The sequence below is a fragment of the Numida meleagris genome, chromosome 7 (genome assembly GCF_002078875.1).
Source record: "Numida meleagris isolate 19003 breed g44 Domestic line chromosome 7, NumMel1.0, whole genome shotgun sequence".
NCBI classification, from domain to species: Eukaryota; Metazoa; Chordata; class Aves; order Galliformes; family Numididae; genus Numida; species Numida meleagris.
The window spans coordinates 3,715,317-3,734,799 of NC_034415.1; the positions used below are offsets into that span (position 1 = coordinate 3,715,317).

Here is a 19,483-nt window from a genome sequence, read left to right on the forward strand (position 1 = left end):
GAGTCCATCTCCTCTACTTTTAATCAAACTAGACATCCTTCACCATCCACCTCAAAAGGAAAGGACACGATAGCGCTGAAACACTGGCAGCAATCTGCAAGCAAGTTGCTTGTGGATCCCAAGTTCAACAGTGCTGAACCAAAAGCAATAATGTTTCACAAGATAGTCTTATAGACCCTCACCTTTTCATTAGTAGCCACAGTAGGTCAGACCCACAGGATTTAGCTACCCTAATATACACAGAACTTACAACAAACTTTGAAATTTCAATCTTATTCAAGTTAGTTTTGGATTGCAATTAACTTCTCAGTTGAGCTTTCCCCCCAGTAAAATGTTTCCATTTTAATATTCCAGGTTTTCCAACCTCCTCAATACTGGAGACACTTCAGTCTAAAGTTGGCAAAGCATGTATGCTTCTTCACTCGGGTGCTGTTACTTAATAACCTGGCTTCTCCAAATAAACACTTTATAGTTGAGTTTCGAAAAGAGTTCTCAGGAGTCCTAACTTAAAAAAAAAAGAATTCTTGTGCTTGATACTTATCGTTATATATGTTTACTCTAATTTATAAAATTAGAAAATGGTGAGTACTAGAAAGATTGATGTAGACTGTGTACATCACGTCTCAACTGCTACTATGCATAACAGATTTCATTAATTGACTTCCAATTTCGTAGCACCAACTTGCTCATGTTTATTTATGACCAACTGTTCCTGAAACTGGCTAGAATAGCATAAATATTCACACAAGCAGTTGCCATTGTTGAACTATTAAGACCATATCCTCAATTATCTCTTCCTGACACTATCAAACACACAGATATAATTGGTGATACTGTCTTGAACTACTTAAATAATAATTGAGTACATAAAGTTTAAGTAATTATCTCCTTATTGTGAAAAAAAGTAAAAAAATACAAGGACAGCATCAACTGCCTAGAAATGAGAGAACTGCATCTACAAGAAAATCTGATGCCTGTACAGAGACAGTTTACTTGAAAATGAGATACTCTAGATATGTCTCCCCCAAAAACTTGAATTGAAAGCATGTCTGAGATCTACTTGCTCAAAACAATATTACATAACTGTTTTTGGACAATTCAGCTAATTCTTCTACATGCAACGAAGCAACTTCATAAATACTGCATGTTCACAATACTGGGATCACAGATATCCGCCTATTTCCTGAGGAGGCTATCTCCAAAATATCCTAGAACTGGCAGAAGGAGAAATTCTTTTCTGGAATATAGTATTATACATTTTCTTCACACTATACGTCTCTTTTTCATTCTATTTTCAAGTTACGTTATGGAGGCAAGCTAACAGATTAGACTGGCCTTAGAGAAAGGCAACATCAGTATAACTATACAAATACATTTCTACCAGCTAATGCACGTGAAACTATGACTAGCAGTAGGGACCTGTGACAATCCAGTCACGCTTCTGCTCTTGCCTGTTGTACCCTTTCCATACTGCTGTCTGTCAACTCCATTTACATTATCATGCTGAACAGGGACAGTGAGATACATATGACAGGTAGCATGACCTTTCTAGAACCCAAATAATCATAGCATCTGTGCACAACAGCATTTACGTATGCTGAAAATTCTCAATGTTAGAATGACTTTAGGGAATTTATCTTATTACAATATTGAATTATAGCATTAAATCCCACTAATAAATCTCAAGGAATTACCAAGGCATATAGTCCAAACACCACAATGCTCTAGCAAGATTTCTAGAAAAAAAACCCACAACGTTCATTTAAAAAGGCAGCTCTGATTTAGAAACAAAAATAACAATAACCAATACCAAATTATCCCTCCCAAACACATCCATAACAGCAATAAGCAACTTGTTCTAAATGCTATCTTTCACTTGAAACTTTCTTCCACCAAAATACAAAGTCTGTTTGTACTCGTAAACTCATCTCAAATCTCTAAGGGTTTCTCATTAGAACAAACCAGAATACGTACATTGTTCTAACTTTGAAATTGAGATGCAGTCTGATGTACAAAATTGACTTGGAAGCTGAAGCCCACTAGACCATGAATTAAAAATCCAGCTGAAGATTCTAGCTCTACAATAAACATCTTACGTTAAGACATGAGAAGTAGTGAAAATGCATTAAATGATAATACATTTAGAGAAATAAATATTTCTGATATAACTATATTCTGATATAAAAATAATAATAATACATTCCTTTCTGAGATAGATTTTTTTGGTTTAGGTTGTTTCTCCTTGAGATATTATCCGGCTCTTGCTACATATTTCAGCATGTATTTGTGAACTATTAGACTTACAAGCAAGAAGTTTGTCACTCAGCTTTTCAATTTCACTACCACATTCTTCCAAGAGGATGACTGGGCAAACAGTGAACTGAATGATCCCAAGCACCAGACCATTACAATTCTCAAACTATAAGAATAACATTAACCAAGAATTGTTTCCAATACACATGCAACTAAAGGCAATAGAAACAGCCCTCGCTTCATTCTTCAGCTAACTAAAATTTTAGGTACAACTCCTCTGGAGCACATACTTACTTGGAATAAAAGCATAAACGAAAGGATGCCACCCTACCTGGCCGTGGTACAGGCTGTGCTGCTGGTGTTTGTGTTTTTCGAGCAGAAGCACCTTCCTTTAAAAAAGACAGAAGAGCTAACATTAACTGCTGGCGTTCTTGTCAGGTACAATATTTTTCAACGAACACAGAGTTACAGAGGATACAGTGAAAAAGAGGGCAATATATTTCCATTAAAAGAGAGAAAGAAAATACTGAACATACTCAAAACTCTTTAGATCCTGTTTTAGACATGGGGGAGAAGAGACAACCTGGTAAGCTTTTATAGTTTTACTTTTTAACCATCAGATGCTAGTACAACTTATTCCTACGTTCACAGAATTATTTCCCATTTATAGTACTGTTACATTTCAGACACGACCACTTCTAATCAAGGGTTGATACATAACTATAAGCAATTGGCTGAAGAAATTTTATAACAAGATACACTTATGCTCTGAGATGGAAACCTAGGACCAAGGAACAGCAATGCATTCCTGCCTTGAAGAGTTTCAGTGACCAGAAATAGCACTCTCACGATAATTGATTCTGCTCATGCCTTATCCAATTACCTTAATGTAACAAACAAAAGACCTGTACTACTATTTATTCTTGTTAATTCTGCAGTTAACGCACCATGTAAGAGAAAAGTGAAGTCACATATCTGGTTGTAAAGCAACATAAAATCCCTGCAAGAACAAATTCTCTTGGTTACTTCTTTGAAATCGCACCTGAACAAAACGTATATTGCTAACCATGTCAAAAAAATACATTAAAGCACACGGTTTATTCCGGTTACTGCAGTTTGTGAGGCTAACAGGAAACCGTTAACATGAAACCAAGGATGCATTTTTATCTGAAAGGTCATAGGAAAAAGAAATGGTTCAAATGACTCCAGTATGGCCTATGTATATCCATGCATACTTACCAGTATGTTTGGTATTTCAAAATTTAAAAACCTAACGAGAAGGAGACAGCACACAAGGAGCTTCAAGTTTTATCATTTAACTAACACAAAAACTGCTTTGAAGTTTCCACCATGAAGGTTAGAACCCAGTCTTTCATACTCAGCAACCTCCTAATTAACTTCAGCATAAGGACTTAACCCTCGATAGAAAAAAAAAAAGAGGATGAGTACCAATTTTTCCTGTCCTCTTTTCTGATTATTAAAATACCAACATCTATGTAGGACACCTGAGTCAGTAACTGTTATTTTAAGACTTACTTGTATAATATCCAAGAAAAGGTATTTTTGCCACTGTCCTTTCACAGTAATTACTCAGAAAATGATAAAAATCAAAACACCGTATTCTAAAGGAAGAACATCAGCAAAAGCTACCTACCTATGAGAGAGGCCTTGCAACTGAGAAACGACTGCTATTTAAATCTGTATCACATTACTTTCAGTCAAGAAAATGGAAATTTTGCATCTGTTTCTTCTGGAAAAATAGCACTTTCTACGTGAAAAGGCTGTTCCTGCAGTGCACTGATTACACATTTTGAAGCCATACCAGGAATTCTCCCATGAGATTTCTTTGAAGTCAGAGCAATACAAAATGGAAAGAAAACCTGCAAGCTACAGAAACATCACTTCCCATAATGTGATGTTTCAGGTTTCTAAATCCAACTTTGTTTGCATGCTTAACTATTGCTGGCTGCAGTCCCATGTGTCTATTTGTCTTTCCTCCCCCACAGAATCACTGCTGCAACTTTTCTGCCTCCCCTTCCACGGATTGAGTGTTTCCAATGCCTTAAACCGACCTGCAGGTCCTACAGCAGCTTTAAGGAGAGGTAGGAACCATGAGTTGCTTCAAAGACAGAGGTTTTCTGCAGCCTTGCGAATAATCATAATCACAAAGCCATGCTTTAGTTTCCATATGACTTGTGCTGCAATATTTCTCTCACCAAAATTTCCACAAAGCACCAGAACATGTATAGTCCTGTCTATTGAAATAGCTTGCAAACTTTCTTTTTTATTTTCCTTTCCATATTTTTTTCTGAATTATCTTCTCTAAAGTCACCAACAGAAGAAACAGCGTAGACGCCTAATAGGATAAAGTGGGGCTTTAAAAGAACAACCGAAGTAAACAAATAAATAATATCTCAAATGTAACACGAAAGTATCTGATTAATGGTAGGACACACTGCCATTTAGATGGGTAGACATTAAACACATCTACCAACTCTACGTCTGTGACCTTTGTTTGTATGAACAATTTCTGCAGAATCAATAAATGACAGAGGTCATGACTTTTAGTTTTGTAAAACACTGCCTCAGACTGATAATTTCATGGGTGAACTTCAGCTCGCAGCTCCTGATGGCTTCTTAGCACAGACACTGAGTGGCTGTCACCTACTGGAGCAGTAACATCCTTCCTTTGTAACTTATTTACAACATCTCTGCACCTCATTACCATGAGGGATCTAATCACCATTTTCTAACATTTAAAACTGCAGACAATGCAGTTGTAGAGGCTAGTACTTCAATCCTAGACTTAGTATGCTTTTCTTCTTAAAAATCATTTATTAAGATGAGGAAAATACAGAAGTACGTAACAGTGACAGCTGACAGGAGAAAGATCAAGTGCTTTAAGAAAGTCATCAGCTTCCATTTCGTACCATCCTGAAAACAGTTTAAACACAAAATGAATACTTTTTGAAAGCATTTATATGAAGGTATAGGTTTTTCCCACAACAAAGCATGGATTTACTATATATATTCTGTTTACAAGACAAGTATAACCACAGAGACCTACACACTATGGTTTCTCTCAGAGAAAAAAATTGAGTCGACAGAGAAAGTATTGTAGTGGGTTCTTTAACCACACATGGTACTTGCAGCTGTTAATTTGTGTCCTGTTAGCTATTCTGAGGCAGCTTCTCATTTGCATACTCTAACTCCATGTATATACAGCGGCTTATTTCTCAGTGAGTGCACAGTAAGATTTCACATTTCTAATGTGAAGTTTTAATGTAGAAGTTACTCTTAAGTAACTTCATACTGCAAATTCCAACTCCAGTTAGGGCAGCTTTTGTTTGTGCAGCTGTACTCCGAGCAGCAGAAGTCACTGTTTAGCTATTTAAAGAGCATTCAATTCAAAGTTTCTGAACACTTCACAGTTTTGCTCAAAGACAACATACCTAATTCTTATGCAGAAGCCATTCGACACCGTTTAGGAGTACATTGTGAATATTCATAAGTTGAAATTAATTTAGTAACAAAACCGTGTAATTCCAAAAACGCAAATCTTCTTAAGATGACCACATAACATGGTATTTTAGTCATAAGCACCTTACTTGGTTTAGTTTTGCTAATTCACCATAGATAGTTACATATATTTCTTCCGATTTACATTAAATATATGAGTACTTACACAATCAAGAACAAAATCTTGACATAGAATGAAATCAGGAGAACAGATATTGAAAGCAGTCCTGGACTTCATTACAACAGTTACAGATAAGATGCTGCATATACTTGCCATAGAAATTCACTCCGCTTCACTATTAATTGTTCCTACCATGATGGACACCTACAAAACACCTTTTTAATAACCTTTTTAACCACAGCATACGCCTTCTGCTACTAAGCATTGTCCTATCTCAACTCCTAAAGATACGGGGTTTTATAGCAAACCAGTGCATGGGCATGAGTAGAAACAGGTTGGTATATGTGAAACATCCAGATTCCAGTATGGCCAGAAAATGAAAAAGCTCACACCCAAAGGGTGACTAAATTCTTCTACTGTATGCTCTGGTAATTGAGCTCTTAGCGTGTTCTGTCCTGAAGAAAATACACAGGTCTAGAAAAAATAGAAAGGTTAAAAAGAATACTACTTTTCCACAAATTATCTCTTGAACAAATCAAGAACGTATGACGAACAGTCAAAACAATTAGATGACTTCAAAAACATGCATCTAACATCTGGTCTGGATGTTCTAAATAGCTTAGATTCTGAAAATGTAGGGATTTTGTCCTAAAAATGTAAAGCCCTTAAAAGCCTTAAAAAGAAAATCTTCCAAAGAACCAAGTGAAACGATCAGATTGAGATGCCTTGCCTCTACAGACTTCCTAACAATTCTGAGATTTCTTTTCACATCAAACAATTTTTAGAAATGTTTTCAAGTTCTGATAGTGCTTCTCATCATCGTTTATTTACACATGAAACTAGTATAGCTCATTTGCACATTTCTATGCACACAGATCCGCATACGCAATCCCCCAGGACAGACACTTGAATAAATTGCAAGTTTTTAGCTGCATCCCTATATTTTAATTATGCTGTAAAATAAAACGTAATTTGTTAACAGGATCTTAACTATTGTACAAATACTGCTAATATCACAGTCATTTTAACTTGCATTGCTTGCAATATTAATAAAAAGGTTATTTCAACTGCATACATTGTTTCAACTTCCTTTTAATCAAGAAAATAGGAGGGAAATTGAAGTAGAAGTAAAGCTGTTGTTATGGAATGAATTTAGAAAGGGAAGAATAATTACCATTATCTACCAAAGGACCAGGATACCCACTGCCTATGGAGAGTAACAACCCTGCCTCACTGCTTTGACAACTAATAAACTCTCATGACATTCGACAAAAGGGGTTAGTAAAAGTTACTAAGTAAACAACTTACACTGAGCATCAGGCCTTCTCAAGTACACCGTAAAGAAAAATACGAAGAAATAAGAAGACTGCCAACCCTCAAGTTTGCTTACAAGAAAGAAAACTTAGTGTTCATCTTCTTACAAAGATAAGGCAAATTTCATTACAGGTGAGGCTATGCTTTGAAAGTACTTTTGAAGTACAGAAATTTCCCAACTCCAAGAAAATCAGATGTAGACAATCTCTTCCGAATGAGTACAGCATTATAACGATGGAGAAGAGGGAGAAAGGAGAGGCAAGGGAGGATTGAGAGAATAAAACCAGGGTGATATCATCAAGAACTGACGGAAATGTGAAGACATTAGTACTGGATGTTCCACAGCATTTAAGTTCAGCTTTTGTTTACGAGTGTGGTTTTTTATTAGCCCATTATAAAATTAAAACTAAAAGGTGACTCAAATTCTGAAACTCTGACACTGCAATGGTCAGGATTAATGAGTTTTTTTTTCGGTAGCAGGCCAGGCCTGGAGATCAGCATCACAAAAAGAAACAGCAGGTACTTACTGCAACTTCTCCTCTATTGCAACCACTTACAACTAAGTACTCTTTCAACCCAAGTGAATGAATAGGACTCCAGCGTATAGATACTTCGGACAGGCAACGTTCTCACTCTGCACGGTAAATGGACCTAAACAGCTGAAATCACAACTGTACCCGAATGAATATGGTAGTGACTACTAACCAACTAACTACAACAAAGCCATATAAACAACCTAATTAAAAACAATTGGAGATATTTTTCAAAAGAATTTGTGACAGCAACAACTATTGAGATACCTTAAAACTTAAGCATTACACACAAGGCTAAGATTTCAAAATGGTCTTAATCTTCACTGAAGCATGATAGAAGTCCTCCCATCCTTTTCCTTGCACAAAATTAAGAATTTCCACTTCAAGTTACTTCACTAAGGTAATTTCAATTCTATTGTTGGATTACCAATTTTGAGCAGAAGTGAAATTAGACATGCACAAAACTTTCATTTTTCTGAGGATAAACAGTTTTCATCAAAAACTCATTTATGAGAGAGACTTACAGAAGAGAACCTGGAATGAGAACTTTTTGGTGGGTTACGTTTTACTTTTGGATCAAATTGCTGCCTCTCGTATCTGCTTATGTTTAGATGACTCATTGCCTTCAAGTGTGTGATAAGTAGATATCACCAAAACCTTATTTTTGCTTAGAATTCTTTTTCTTTGGATTCATTATCTGAGCTGGTCTCATGCATATTACATGGCAATCCACAGAAGTTTTGTCAAATACCAACAGCGCAAGAACAAAAGGATTTTTTCATCTTTTAAGAAAGTCGGGTACAAAGGTAATAAATACACTACTGATTTTCTTTATATTGACATCAGATTGTCGCATCAGCTCAGCAGAACCGGAAAGTGCATAGATATGAATTTACTACAATTTGCTTATGGTTTAGTCTCCAGCTTTCAACCCTGGACATTCATTAATCTCTTGTTCCTATGTCACTTGTAGCTTTAAGTATAACCAGATGCTCATGAAATGTTTCTTCACCCACAGTTTCACAGAATATGGGGCTCCTACAATTTGTTACATAAAACCACAAACAGGCAAACACCGAACACATACAGAAAACTATGTCACTTTTTCTATTCAGATCATGCTTGAAATGGTAGCAAGAGGAACTGTCACATGGACATGAAAGTTGCACAGTATGGAGCAATGAGAAGATCCCACTTACACCTGCATAACTTAGCAGAGGAAAAGGCTTAAAAGACTTCAAAAAGGTTCCTTTGTAGCTTCTGGAAAGACTCATGAAATGCTTTGTGTGATAAGACTTTTTTTTTTTTAAAAAGCTCTGCGTGTGCCCAAATGAATAGACATGGATCCTTAGTGCTTGTGCAAAAACTTTTCCGAAATGCCCTAACTGAACCAAAATCCAAGCAACTGCTTAAATGTATGTGATGCTGTTCAAAGTCTCAATGCAATATAAACTGATGATGCTCTTTACAGCCTCCCCTCAGTTATTCTGAATTCTGTTCCTAAACCTAGGGTTGCTGTAATAGAATTCTAAGACATGGGAAGCTTTATAAAACCTCTCCCCCAAACCCAGTGACTATTGGTTAAATAAATTATTCAGCATCATTTTTTTCCCCAGCAATGTCTTCTCCTTCGTATTCACTGAAAAAAATTCAAGCTTTAACTTTATTCTTCCATACATTACCAGTTTTAGCAATTGCAGCTCACAGTGACTTTAATGTGCACTATGCTTATAGATCACACTACATTTACAAGAAAATTTAACTGTCCTGGGTTGTCACGGTCAGCGAGATGAAGCGAAATTTCCAAGTATCACCTTGGAAGACTTGAAATATCAGGACAGACTCTTTGAACCTCTATTTCCGGAGAAGATGATGCACAAAGAGGAACTTTGGAGCAATGAACTAAGTTATTTTTGTCACCTGGTAAAGTAACTGCTGAGTTCATAAACAGCATGAGCTTTTTCAGGATCAAAAGCTTTAGCCATGGCTACCGTAAACTGTGATAAGGGAAGAAGAGACAAGAGGGCTTGAACGATCGAAGTGATTATAAGAATACAACAGAGTAGAACCGTTTCTACATGGAAAGGGCTGTTTTGAATACACAGGCCAGAGAAGAGAAAGTGACGATCTTGAGGCCTGGAACAGGCTGCAAGCAACATTAATGTACAGATCCATGCAGTCTGTTGATTAATGCTTGTAATGAAATTCATGCTCGGATTTTCTTCTCAGCTTTCTTTTTGTGCATTTCTTTGCCGTGTCACTTGTACACAAATACACTTCAGAGTTCTGTTGGACATGTACCTGACTTAAGTCAAATCAGTTGTACTGAACTGTAGTATAAAGTAAAAAGGAAAAAAGCATATTTATACAAGTTTTGCGCCATATGCAAGCACTGCAGAGGTCTGCAGCACAGCATCTGTCAAAGCCCTCATATCAACAGGCTGTTCGCTGAGACGCTAGCTTGGGCACCGGCACTAACAGTGTTGACAAGTACTGAGAGATAAGCAATACCTGTACAACATCAGTCTAGCAAGTTAGAAACAGAACAGTAGTTTACTGTGAAAATTTCTGAGTTTGGTCCAGGATGAATGCCTGATGCTCTCTGCAACTCCATGCACTACAGTTACACACATGCTGTAACTCCCTCAGGCTGGGAAGGCCAGACATACTTGATAAGTCACCTAGAATATTGCCTGTATTTGTCCTGTTCCAGCTGCGTAACTTCCCAGGTTCATTTTAAGTTGCCATTATAAAAAAGAAAAACAAATTGAAGAATGAAGGAAATATCATATTCTCATACACAAAAAAGCACCCCCAAACCAAATTCATCCCATTCCTACTCTATACATTTTATCACTTTAGTTCAAGGAACTTAGAAGATGGACCAAAAGGAAAAAATGCACTGTGTACCATGAAGATGGGAAGAAGTCAAATCAAGGTACAATGTTTTCTGGTGTGCAGGGAGGACAATGGACTTGGTTTGCCTTTTAACACTAGGTATATGCACCCTTGATCCTAATGGAGGAAATGATACTACTTCCCCACAGCAGGAATGCAAATTCATTCATCTCCCCCTTCGTCACAAGCCTCATTTAAGTCTCATGTTTACAGTTTGTACAATCAGAAAAGCCCCTGTGAAATCTCTGCGCCAAGCAGTATACACAAACACAGCATTATTTGAAGTTATAACATGGGGAAGGAGAAACAAAACCTTGAGTCAAAGGCTTCTTCAGGCAGGGCACCTCTAGCTGGGGCTGCAGGAGCACACCCCATTTGTGTCAGTGCACATTCTGTTCCCCAGCTCCTTTGCTCACACTCCTGCCAACACGTTTAAATCTGTTCTGAAGAACTGACCTAGTCCCAGCTCTTATCACACAGAAACTGGGAAAGCTAACACATGGCAATCTGTCCCCAAACACTAAGCTGTTGGTCATCTTGTGACTAAACTTTTATTTCACTCAAAAAACCAAAATCTGAGCAAGAACTACCCCTTCCAATGGACACAAATACCTCACATTTTTAACTTACAAGCTTGCCATTGGTGCCATCTCAAAAAGCATTATTTAGTAAACTATCATAACTGGAGCTGACATTTGATTGCAATGCTACTTTATTCCTAAACAGTGATTTCATACATTTGTATGAAGTAAAACAAAAGATTTTGGGAGGTTTGACTTCGAAGACAGTAGACCTATTACTGGATCAATGTGTTTACGTTCAGATTTTAACAAGACAAAAAACCTTGAAGATGTGGTCCCACCATGGACATTGGAGAATTTTAATTCAAGTTGATTTTGTTCCAAATTTTAAAAAGGTATGAAATCAAAACAATTTCCTCCCCAAATTCCCTATTCAGTGCAACTAGGTAATTCCAACAGGCCTGAAGCTTTCCTGCATAGGTGTTGACATTAAAAACTTATACATTTTCCAACAATCACTTTTACATAACACTAAATTACATTACTATACAGATCAGCAAGAACAGCTAGGAAAGCACTGGAAACCTAAATCCTGGATTTCCTAGACTATGTCTGCATCCTGCACTTTCCTAACATATTCCATGATAAAGTAATTCCCCAAACACTATCAACTAAAGCTTTTTTTTTTTTTTTTTTTTTTTGAGTTTTGAGTTTTGAGTTTTGTACTCAAAGTTCAATTTTCAGTTACCTTCATTTAGCTGTGTTCTAGAAGCCTGACTCTTGGTCAAAAAAATCTGTACAAACTTCTGGCAGGGCTGTTTCCCTTCAACCAAAAGAATCAAGCAGCACAACTACAGCTTTGATCACTGTCTAACAGTCACCTGAGACACCAGGATTTCAGTCTCACGCATCGCAGATTCGTGTTTAAGATAAATAGTAGAATATACTTCATCATAGCACAGATGCCTGCTAATTGTGTGCTTTTTGACAAATGTTCAGGTTGAAAGAATCGACTTCAACATTTCTGCACTAGCGTGCATGCAACAGAACATATTACTGCTACTGTGTTACATAGCAAACAGATTATGAAAATTGCTGGTATTGAATTAATACCACCCTACCGCAGAAAGTAGAAGTCAATTATATATGTCTGTATTAAAAATTTACTGTAATTGTTAAAAATTGATAAAGCATGTATTATGTTAAAGAAGAGGAAGGATTCTGGCCCTATCACAAGATATAAGTTTTTCTATTCTGCCTTCTGCCGCTACTTTCAGCTTCCTTTGGCATTATATCTAAATTCTCCGTTATTCCTCCCTCTTTAGTAGTGAAGATTAAATTAAGCCCTTCTCAAAGCACAAGGACGAGAACATTCAACTTTTATTTTTTCATTTTTTATACAATCTATACGCTAGACAGCCCATCTCGAAGCTTCTGTCTATGCGTTACGAGATCTGCTTTATAATACGACTGCTGTTTGAAATGGCTAAGGCACAGCTGTATTTTCAGTAGTGAAGAAGTGCAATCCTCTTAAATGAAGGTCAGCTGGCAAGGTCTCACTCCTACAGTCTGGGGCCACTCTATTCAAAGATGGAGACAGGATAAGAGCCATACAAAAACTCGACCAACTTACAGATCTCTCTATTATGCTCTGACTTACATCGTCTTCACTCAACCCTTCAGAAAAACCTAACACCTTAACTAAGTGAACAGACTCATTGTATTTTACAGCAAGTTTTCTAAGTTTTCAAATGGCTTTTTCCTCTTCTCTACACATATGCATACATGTACAGATTTAACTAGTAACTTCCAACTGTGAACAAATTAAGATGACATACCACGCCAAGCAGGACAAACACAGGTAGGGTTCAGCGCAACTGCTCTTTCTGCTGCTCGCATTTTAGCGAGAATCAGCTGTCCTTAATGATCCCACAGATCTCACAGTAGATCTGAAGGAAATGCGTCTCGAGCAGTAGGAGCTCCTCAGCTCTCCTTCAGCCTTCACAGCTGTCCTGTTACTTCAAATAGTTGTTTTGTCTTTGAAATGCCTCCTGTCCGTGACAACAAGTAAAATCTTCTTTTTCCCCTCACTGCAATCTGTTGCAGACTAAGATTCCTTCACTGGAAAACTCTTGAGCACTTAGGTGGCAGGAAATATAAATGAGTAAGCCACAGAGAACAATGTTTTGGAAGAGAGTATGGTTCTCAATGCCAAGAATGACCTTGCTAAGGAGAAAAAAAAACACAAAAGAGAAACAAGATTCCTCTGTTATGACACCCTGGAACTTTCCGTATGTGCTTCAGAAAGCTTTACCAGTCAGAAACAGATGTAATTTCACAGGGCTCATCCTTGCTTGTCTTATGCTGGTATTGCTCTACCTTTATGAGAAAAAAAATCAGAAGAGTAGCATCACCTTTTATGAAAGGACTGTGTATAGTAATACTACATTTAATTAAAAAGGCTGGTAGTAAGTACAGATACTTCACACATTCATATTTATTCCTCCATTTAAAAAGACATTAAGAAAAGGTAAGAAAAGAGCTATTTATTCTTTATTTCTTAGCTCCTACATTGTCATATTCTTGTGTAAATTAATAATGCCTATTTTGAAGTAACTGCAAAAACCCTTTTCCTCTCAGACATTTTTGTCACTGACTAGTGCCTAGTTTGAAGAGAAATATTTCCAAATTAGATAAAAATTATGACAAGGTACTATGAAAGCCGTTCTATGAAAACCCAACCTACTCTTGCCATCAGATCTCAATCAACTGTGATCAGATATTCTAAGCAGCAGGTTTTCCATTCTAAATGAGAGAGGTGCCTCTGATTTAGCGATTTCATTAGCTCAGAGTAGCTTAACAGAAACATAGCTAGCTCCCTTCCCATGCCAGCAGGGCTTCAGAAGCAGCACCGCCACACAGCATGGAGCTACTATTTATAAATCTTGCAAGCATCTCATGTATGCTGCAGCATTGTTTCAAGAACAAGCAGGCAATTCTACACAGAGTCATCAGAGCTTATTAGCTCCAGCCACACGGGACCAAACCGACTCCACCAGACCACTCAGAGCAGGCTGATGCATCTGCTCCCTAATGGTCCACATTCCACCAGGCTTATTAGATTGTAGGCATTATCATGTGAATACACGGATCCAATTTTAAGCTGGCATTGCTCCCAACTAACCTGCTACTGAGAGGTACAGAGATTCAAGAAACCTGCTCCTTCCCTGCTGCATCCAGCATTTCCCACATTACTGGCATATCTCTTTTCCCCACTCCATTTCCCCAGCCCACCTCAGATAACAAAGTTAATTACACAGAACAAAACCCCTTCTTGTCATGAGGCAAATCCAGCACTGAAGTACAGATATTAGTACACACTTCCATACAGCACTACGTAGAGTCAACTGGAAAATAAAGAAAATTAAAATGGCAAAAGGTATTTTTTCACAGTGAAGATAATGTTTCAATGTGAGGTGACCTAAATTCTCAAAACCAAGGATTCCCTCTACACTAATTGCTGTGTTCAGGTCTCATTCCAAGCAAAATTCATCGGCAGAGTTAGTACTCCTTTGCTTGCTTACAAATGCAATAGAAGTAGACAACTATTGTTACCTGTTTTTTCTTCCCCCCCTCCCCCCCCCCAATGCTATGTTTCTTACTGATAATAACAATCACAGAGGTTTTCATATTTGGCAAAATAAGCAACTCCAAAGCAAACTAAGATGGGGACCCCAAAGGTAGGAACAACGAAAAAGTATAATTTAGTCTCCTTAAAGCTAGTTGCCTTCTTATCAAATTGTAAACCATAATACTTGCTTATGAGTAAAGCTCAAATGTGCATTAACTAGAAAGAAAAAGCAAGGCATTTTCAGAAGTCTGAATGCTTAGTTAGGCAAAACCTTGAGAGAAGACTTGAAAGAATCTGCAACGTACAACCCATTGCCCAAGGTCATGAGACTGTGGGATTTTAAGTATATGACTATTTTTATGGGCTTTTTTTTTTGTAAGAGGATGACAGATGCTCCCTATAAATTTACTTCAGTAAGATGGATCAGTGATAGAAAGCTTTGCAAATGCTGATTAAGAGTTACTAAAATATATCTCTTCTAGAAATCCCTTAGCCCTGAATTCATGAAGTTTGGTCTATTGCACTAAAAATACATTTTTTTTTTCTTTTCAATACAAAGCTGTCTACAGCATGCTTGAGATTTAACATTATGCCTTGAGATGGACAAGATGCAAAAGAGCTCTCTTTCTAATTCCATTAGGCAACACTAAATTGCAGGAAAAACTGAACAAAATATGGTTTAGGGTAGCTGAATATTCTGAACCAATATTCTATGTCAGTATAATCTCCTCTAGATCTGGTATTGAAGTACATTCTAGTAAAATTCTAGTAATATGGATTCTATGCTAGTAATTTCCATTAAAAAACCTTCAATCTGCCAAAATTCAGCTAGAATCTTACATGAATTACAGAAGGAATTATGAACATAGTTATTCAGACAAAAAGCATGTTTTCTACTACACAGTTTAATTTTCCTTATAAGTCACTAAAGAGATGCTATAGTTGATTCTAAAGTGAATTTCAAAAGTGGAATGATAAAGTCTGTAGGATAGACCAGAAAAATAGACCAGAAAACTAGTGCATGGGAAGTCATTGTGTACAGCAGCACAACTTCTTTGTCCATCAGAAACACAGACAAATGAATACCTACTCCCAAAAATTTTCCCACGAGAATAGAAGTTACTTTGAAGCAACAGGGAATCAGTTCAATGAATTTAAGCACAGTACATGATAAAATAACTTATTAATATACACTGGCTGTAAATTACTACCAGTTGAGGGAATCAACATGGAACAACTTTTGGGAAACAGCATATGTTTATCTGTCTGGCCAAGCTGAAGTAACTCTACCAAACCAGCTAGTATACAGGGCATTGGAAGCAATTTTAGCAATATGTCCAAGGGCGCAGCAAGGAATTGCTTTTTAAAAAAGGACTTGTTTTCCAAGCTAAGATCCAAGTTCTACATTGGCTATTAACAAGTGCTACTTAAATTTATTACAGGGATCACTGGAGAAAGGAGATTTCCATATATTTTGTTGCTTCTCTCAGTTTAAGCATTCTTGTTAGAAGAAAAGGCCTGAGGTATTTAAGACAGTTACTAAACCTTTGTGGTTTCCACTGTAAATCCTCTATATCCCACAAAACTAACTGTAAATGAGGACACTTACCAAATGGAGCTGCAGAAATTCATCCACTAAAGCTCTTGAGGAAACATGACACATGGAAAAAAATCAATACAGGCCTCAGCCCCGAAATAGATGAAATCTGGCAGCTCGGAAACTTCCAGCTGCTTGGTCTCACTATTTAACATCAACTCAAGACCTACATCACCATTTCTAACTTAATGTTAAATAAAGAACCGGGAATTTCTGAGGTCGATGAAATGCCTTCGTATTCATATACAAACCATAGACACAGTGGCCAAAAGAAACTCATAAACATAACAACTGGTGAGAAGATGAACATCAAGAGCTGCTAGTCTCTCAGTCAGTCTCAAAGAGCCACGCAGCGGGTCCAACAGCACAAGGACGAAGCTCAAGTGGGCAGGAGAGGCCTGTGCCCTGGCAGTGAACCTGGCGGAGCCATGGCTCTTCAAGTCATTGGGACACCTTAGAAGCCAGAAGACAGACAAAAGGAAAAGGTTTTTCTGCAGCTTTTTTGGGAATGGATGGGGCAGAATGGAGGAGATGGGCAGGTTGCAACAGGTAAGCTGTCAAAGCCAGAACAATGTGTTTTACTCCTACTACTGAGATATAGAGTGATCTGTTACCTTCCTCAGGATGCCATCTTCCTGTTTTGAATCAAGTCTGGTGTATAGTGTCAGATCTTCCCCAAAATCTCTATTTCTGTAACAATTTCAGCTTTCATTAAAAAAAATGTCAACTTCATGCTGGGAGTGTAGGGGGAGTGCCAGGGACAACCTGATCTTACAGGGCAGGCACCTGGAATGAAAAATTCACATAGGACAAGCAGAGAAAGTTTATTTTCCACAGTCTTTAAACTGCCTCTGAACGTTTGGTACTTGTGCTCATTGGCCTTCTCTCCCCCGCTGTGCGGAATCAAAGCTTCATCAAGTCCCTGCTCTTTTCAGAATGCAAAAGGAACGCTTGTGACAGGCAGAAAATGCCTCCACTGGCATGTCACTTCATCAGGAGAGAACTGCACAACCAAAGATGCTGCACAATCTAAATGAAATTATGTTGTCCATTCCCTGGAAAGAAAATCTTCATTTAGCACTTAAGATCAGGAATAATTGGATGCAAAGCCTGGGGGAAAGACTTGAAAAAATCCAAATACAGGAAACAAAACGTTATTGAGGAAAGAACTGTTTCGAGACAGCAGTCCAATATGCAAAATCTGCATATAATGCAAAAACAGAACAGAGAAGTAGAGTGAAAATAACTGCATTTTGGCTTTTCAGTTGCATTTTGAAGCACTCCAGAGCTGTGCTCTTCATAAGCAGCTGTAAGAAATCTTGAGACTGAACTCCTCTTGGATAGCTAAAATGTCTGTTCAGTTATTAAAAGAAGACACAATTGTGAAAAATCCCCTTGAAACGTTTCATTGGGCAGATGGTGGACTAAGCCCTCCTGCCTTCAAGAGATCATCCTGTCTTTTCTCTCTAACAATTTTGCAAAGTGCTTAAATCGCTTATTGACTGATTAGAACAATTATTAACTAATCATTTGAGAACATAAAAATAGGTATACAGTTTTACAGTTATTGGAAACCCTTTCTATTCTTCTGTAGCTATTGAAGACTTATCTATATTGTTTTGTGTTTTAAATTTTAAACATCCAAAGATCAGTGGAATCACTTGGGTGTCATTAGAACAGTGCAAAATCCTGGCCATCTATACAAAATACAGTAAGTGCAAGATGGGTTACGAGACTTACCAAGAAATAGTGAAAATTTGCTAAGAAAAATAAAGGCAGGCAATACTGACACTTGTGGTCATTTCTAGATTGCTATTTTTCACTCAGTTACAAGTGTGCTTCGAGTAATTAAGAAATACACTGATCACAGAGTAGGTGATCAGATTAGAAATATTCTGTAATCCTGTCCCCTCTACTCCACATGGTATTTGGAAAAGTATTCTTTTTGAATTATCAAGACGATGGCTTGCCATCGCCATTGACCATATACATAATTTTTCCCAAAAAACTTAAGCTAAGCATTTATGATATCCTGCATGAACACATTTCCAGAAGGGAAAAGAAAAGTTTCAAAGTAAAAATAACCACCCTTGAAAACACTGCCATTAATCATTTTGAATTGTTACTTGACAGGGTTTTCAACACATTACAACTGAGATACTACTACATTTTACTCTGATAAAATGGAATAAACTTTGCAGAGTATTTGTGAAGTATTCATAAAGCATGATCCATATGGAAACATTCAATTTACATGTCAGCTATGATGTATGTATTTAGTTTAACTTTCAGGGCACCTGTAGCCACCAGGCAGAAAATTATCTTTCTAAGCAGTACACCTGACTATTGCAACCACTGTACCACTGTAAACTCACTTGAGAAACTTCTGTTACTGTTGCCTAGAGAAAGCTCTATTTAAATGGCTCCTTCCTACGGTCTAATTTATCTTAGAACTAGTTCAACAAGATTTGACTGCTACTCTCTAAAAATTACAGAAAGGAAGTTTTTCAAGATTTTTGGATAAAATATTCTACAGCTTCACACCTTTCTTTTGCACAGATGTTCTGCACAACTATCAGAGTCTTGTGCACAAGTTATTCTAATTATCTTATCTGACTTCCTGCATCTGCTTCTAATGTGGCCGAACTCACTGCACAGTCAACCTTGCACTGCCCATGTTAACTCTACAGCAGTCCTTACATTCACACAGCACATCTGCACATCACTATAACTCCTCCTTAGCCTTAGTAGATCGAAGTATTTCAAACACCAACACTACAGCTTCTAATTTAAGATGTAACCATAGCAACATTACAGCACATACTACTCCTTGGATCAAGAACAAGCAGTCCACTGACCCTTCACAGTGAGATTTGGCCAAAATAAAGCTCATTCCAATCTACGACCACAGCAAGACTACTTAAACCTTCAGGTCACACTTACAGAGCAAAGCAAGTTCCGCCCTCCTGAAACATCCAGGAATACACAGTACTGCATGAAAGTATTGAAGAAGGAAGTTCTATAAAAAGAAGTTTTTCCTGAAACTTAGACTCTCTCAAGCTACAACCACATGCACAGATAGAAATCAGAGGATTG

The 19,483-nt window shown here is 37.4% G+C and overlaps 1 protein-coding gene across 1 annotated transcript in view; it reads right to left on the minus strand.

Annotated features, from left to right (window-relative positions):
* CDC73 (cell division cycle 73) overlaps nucleotides 1–19,483 on the minus strand; it is a 102,000-nt gene that overhangs the window by 19,634 nt on the left and 62,883 nt on the right. The window contains exon 11 of the mRNA XM_021405242.1: nucleotides 2,585–2,642. Coding sequence (XP_021260917.1) covers nucleotides 2,585–2,642 — 58 coding nt within the window. The remainder of the gene's footprint in view (nucleotides 1–2,584; nucleotides 2,643–19,483) is intronic.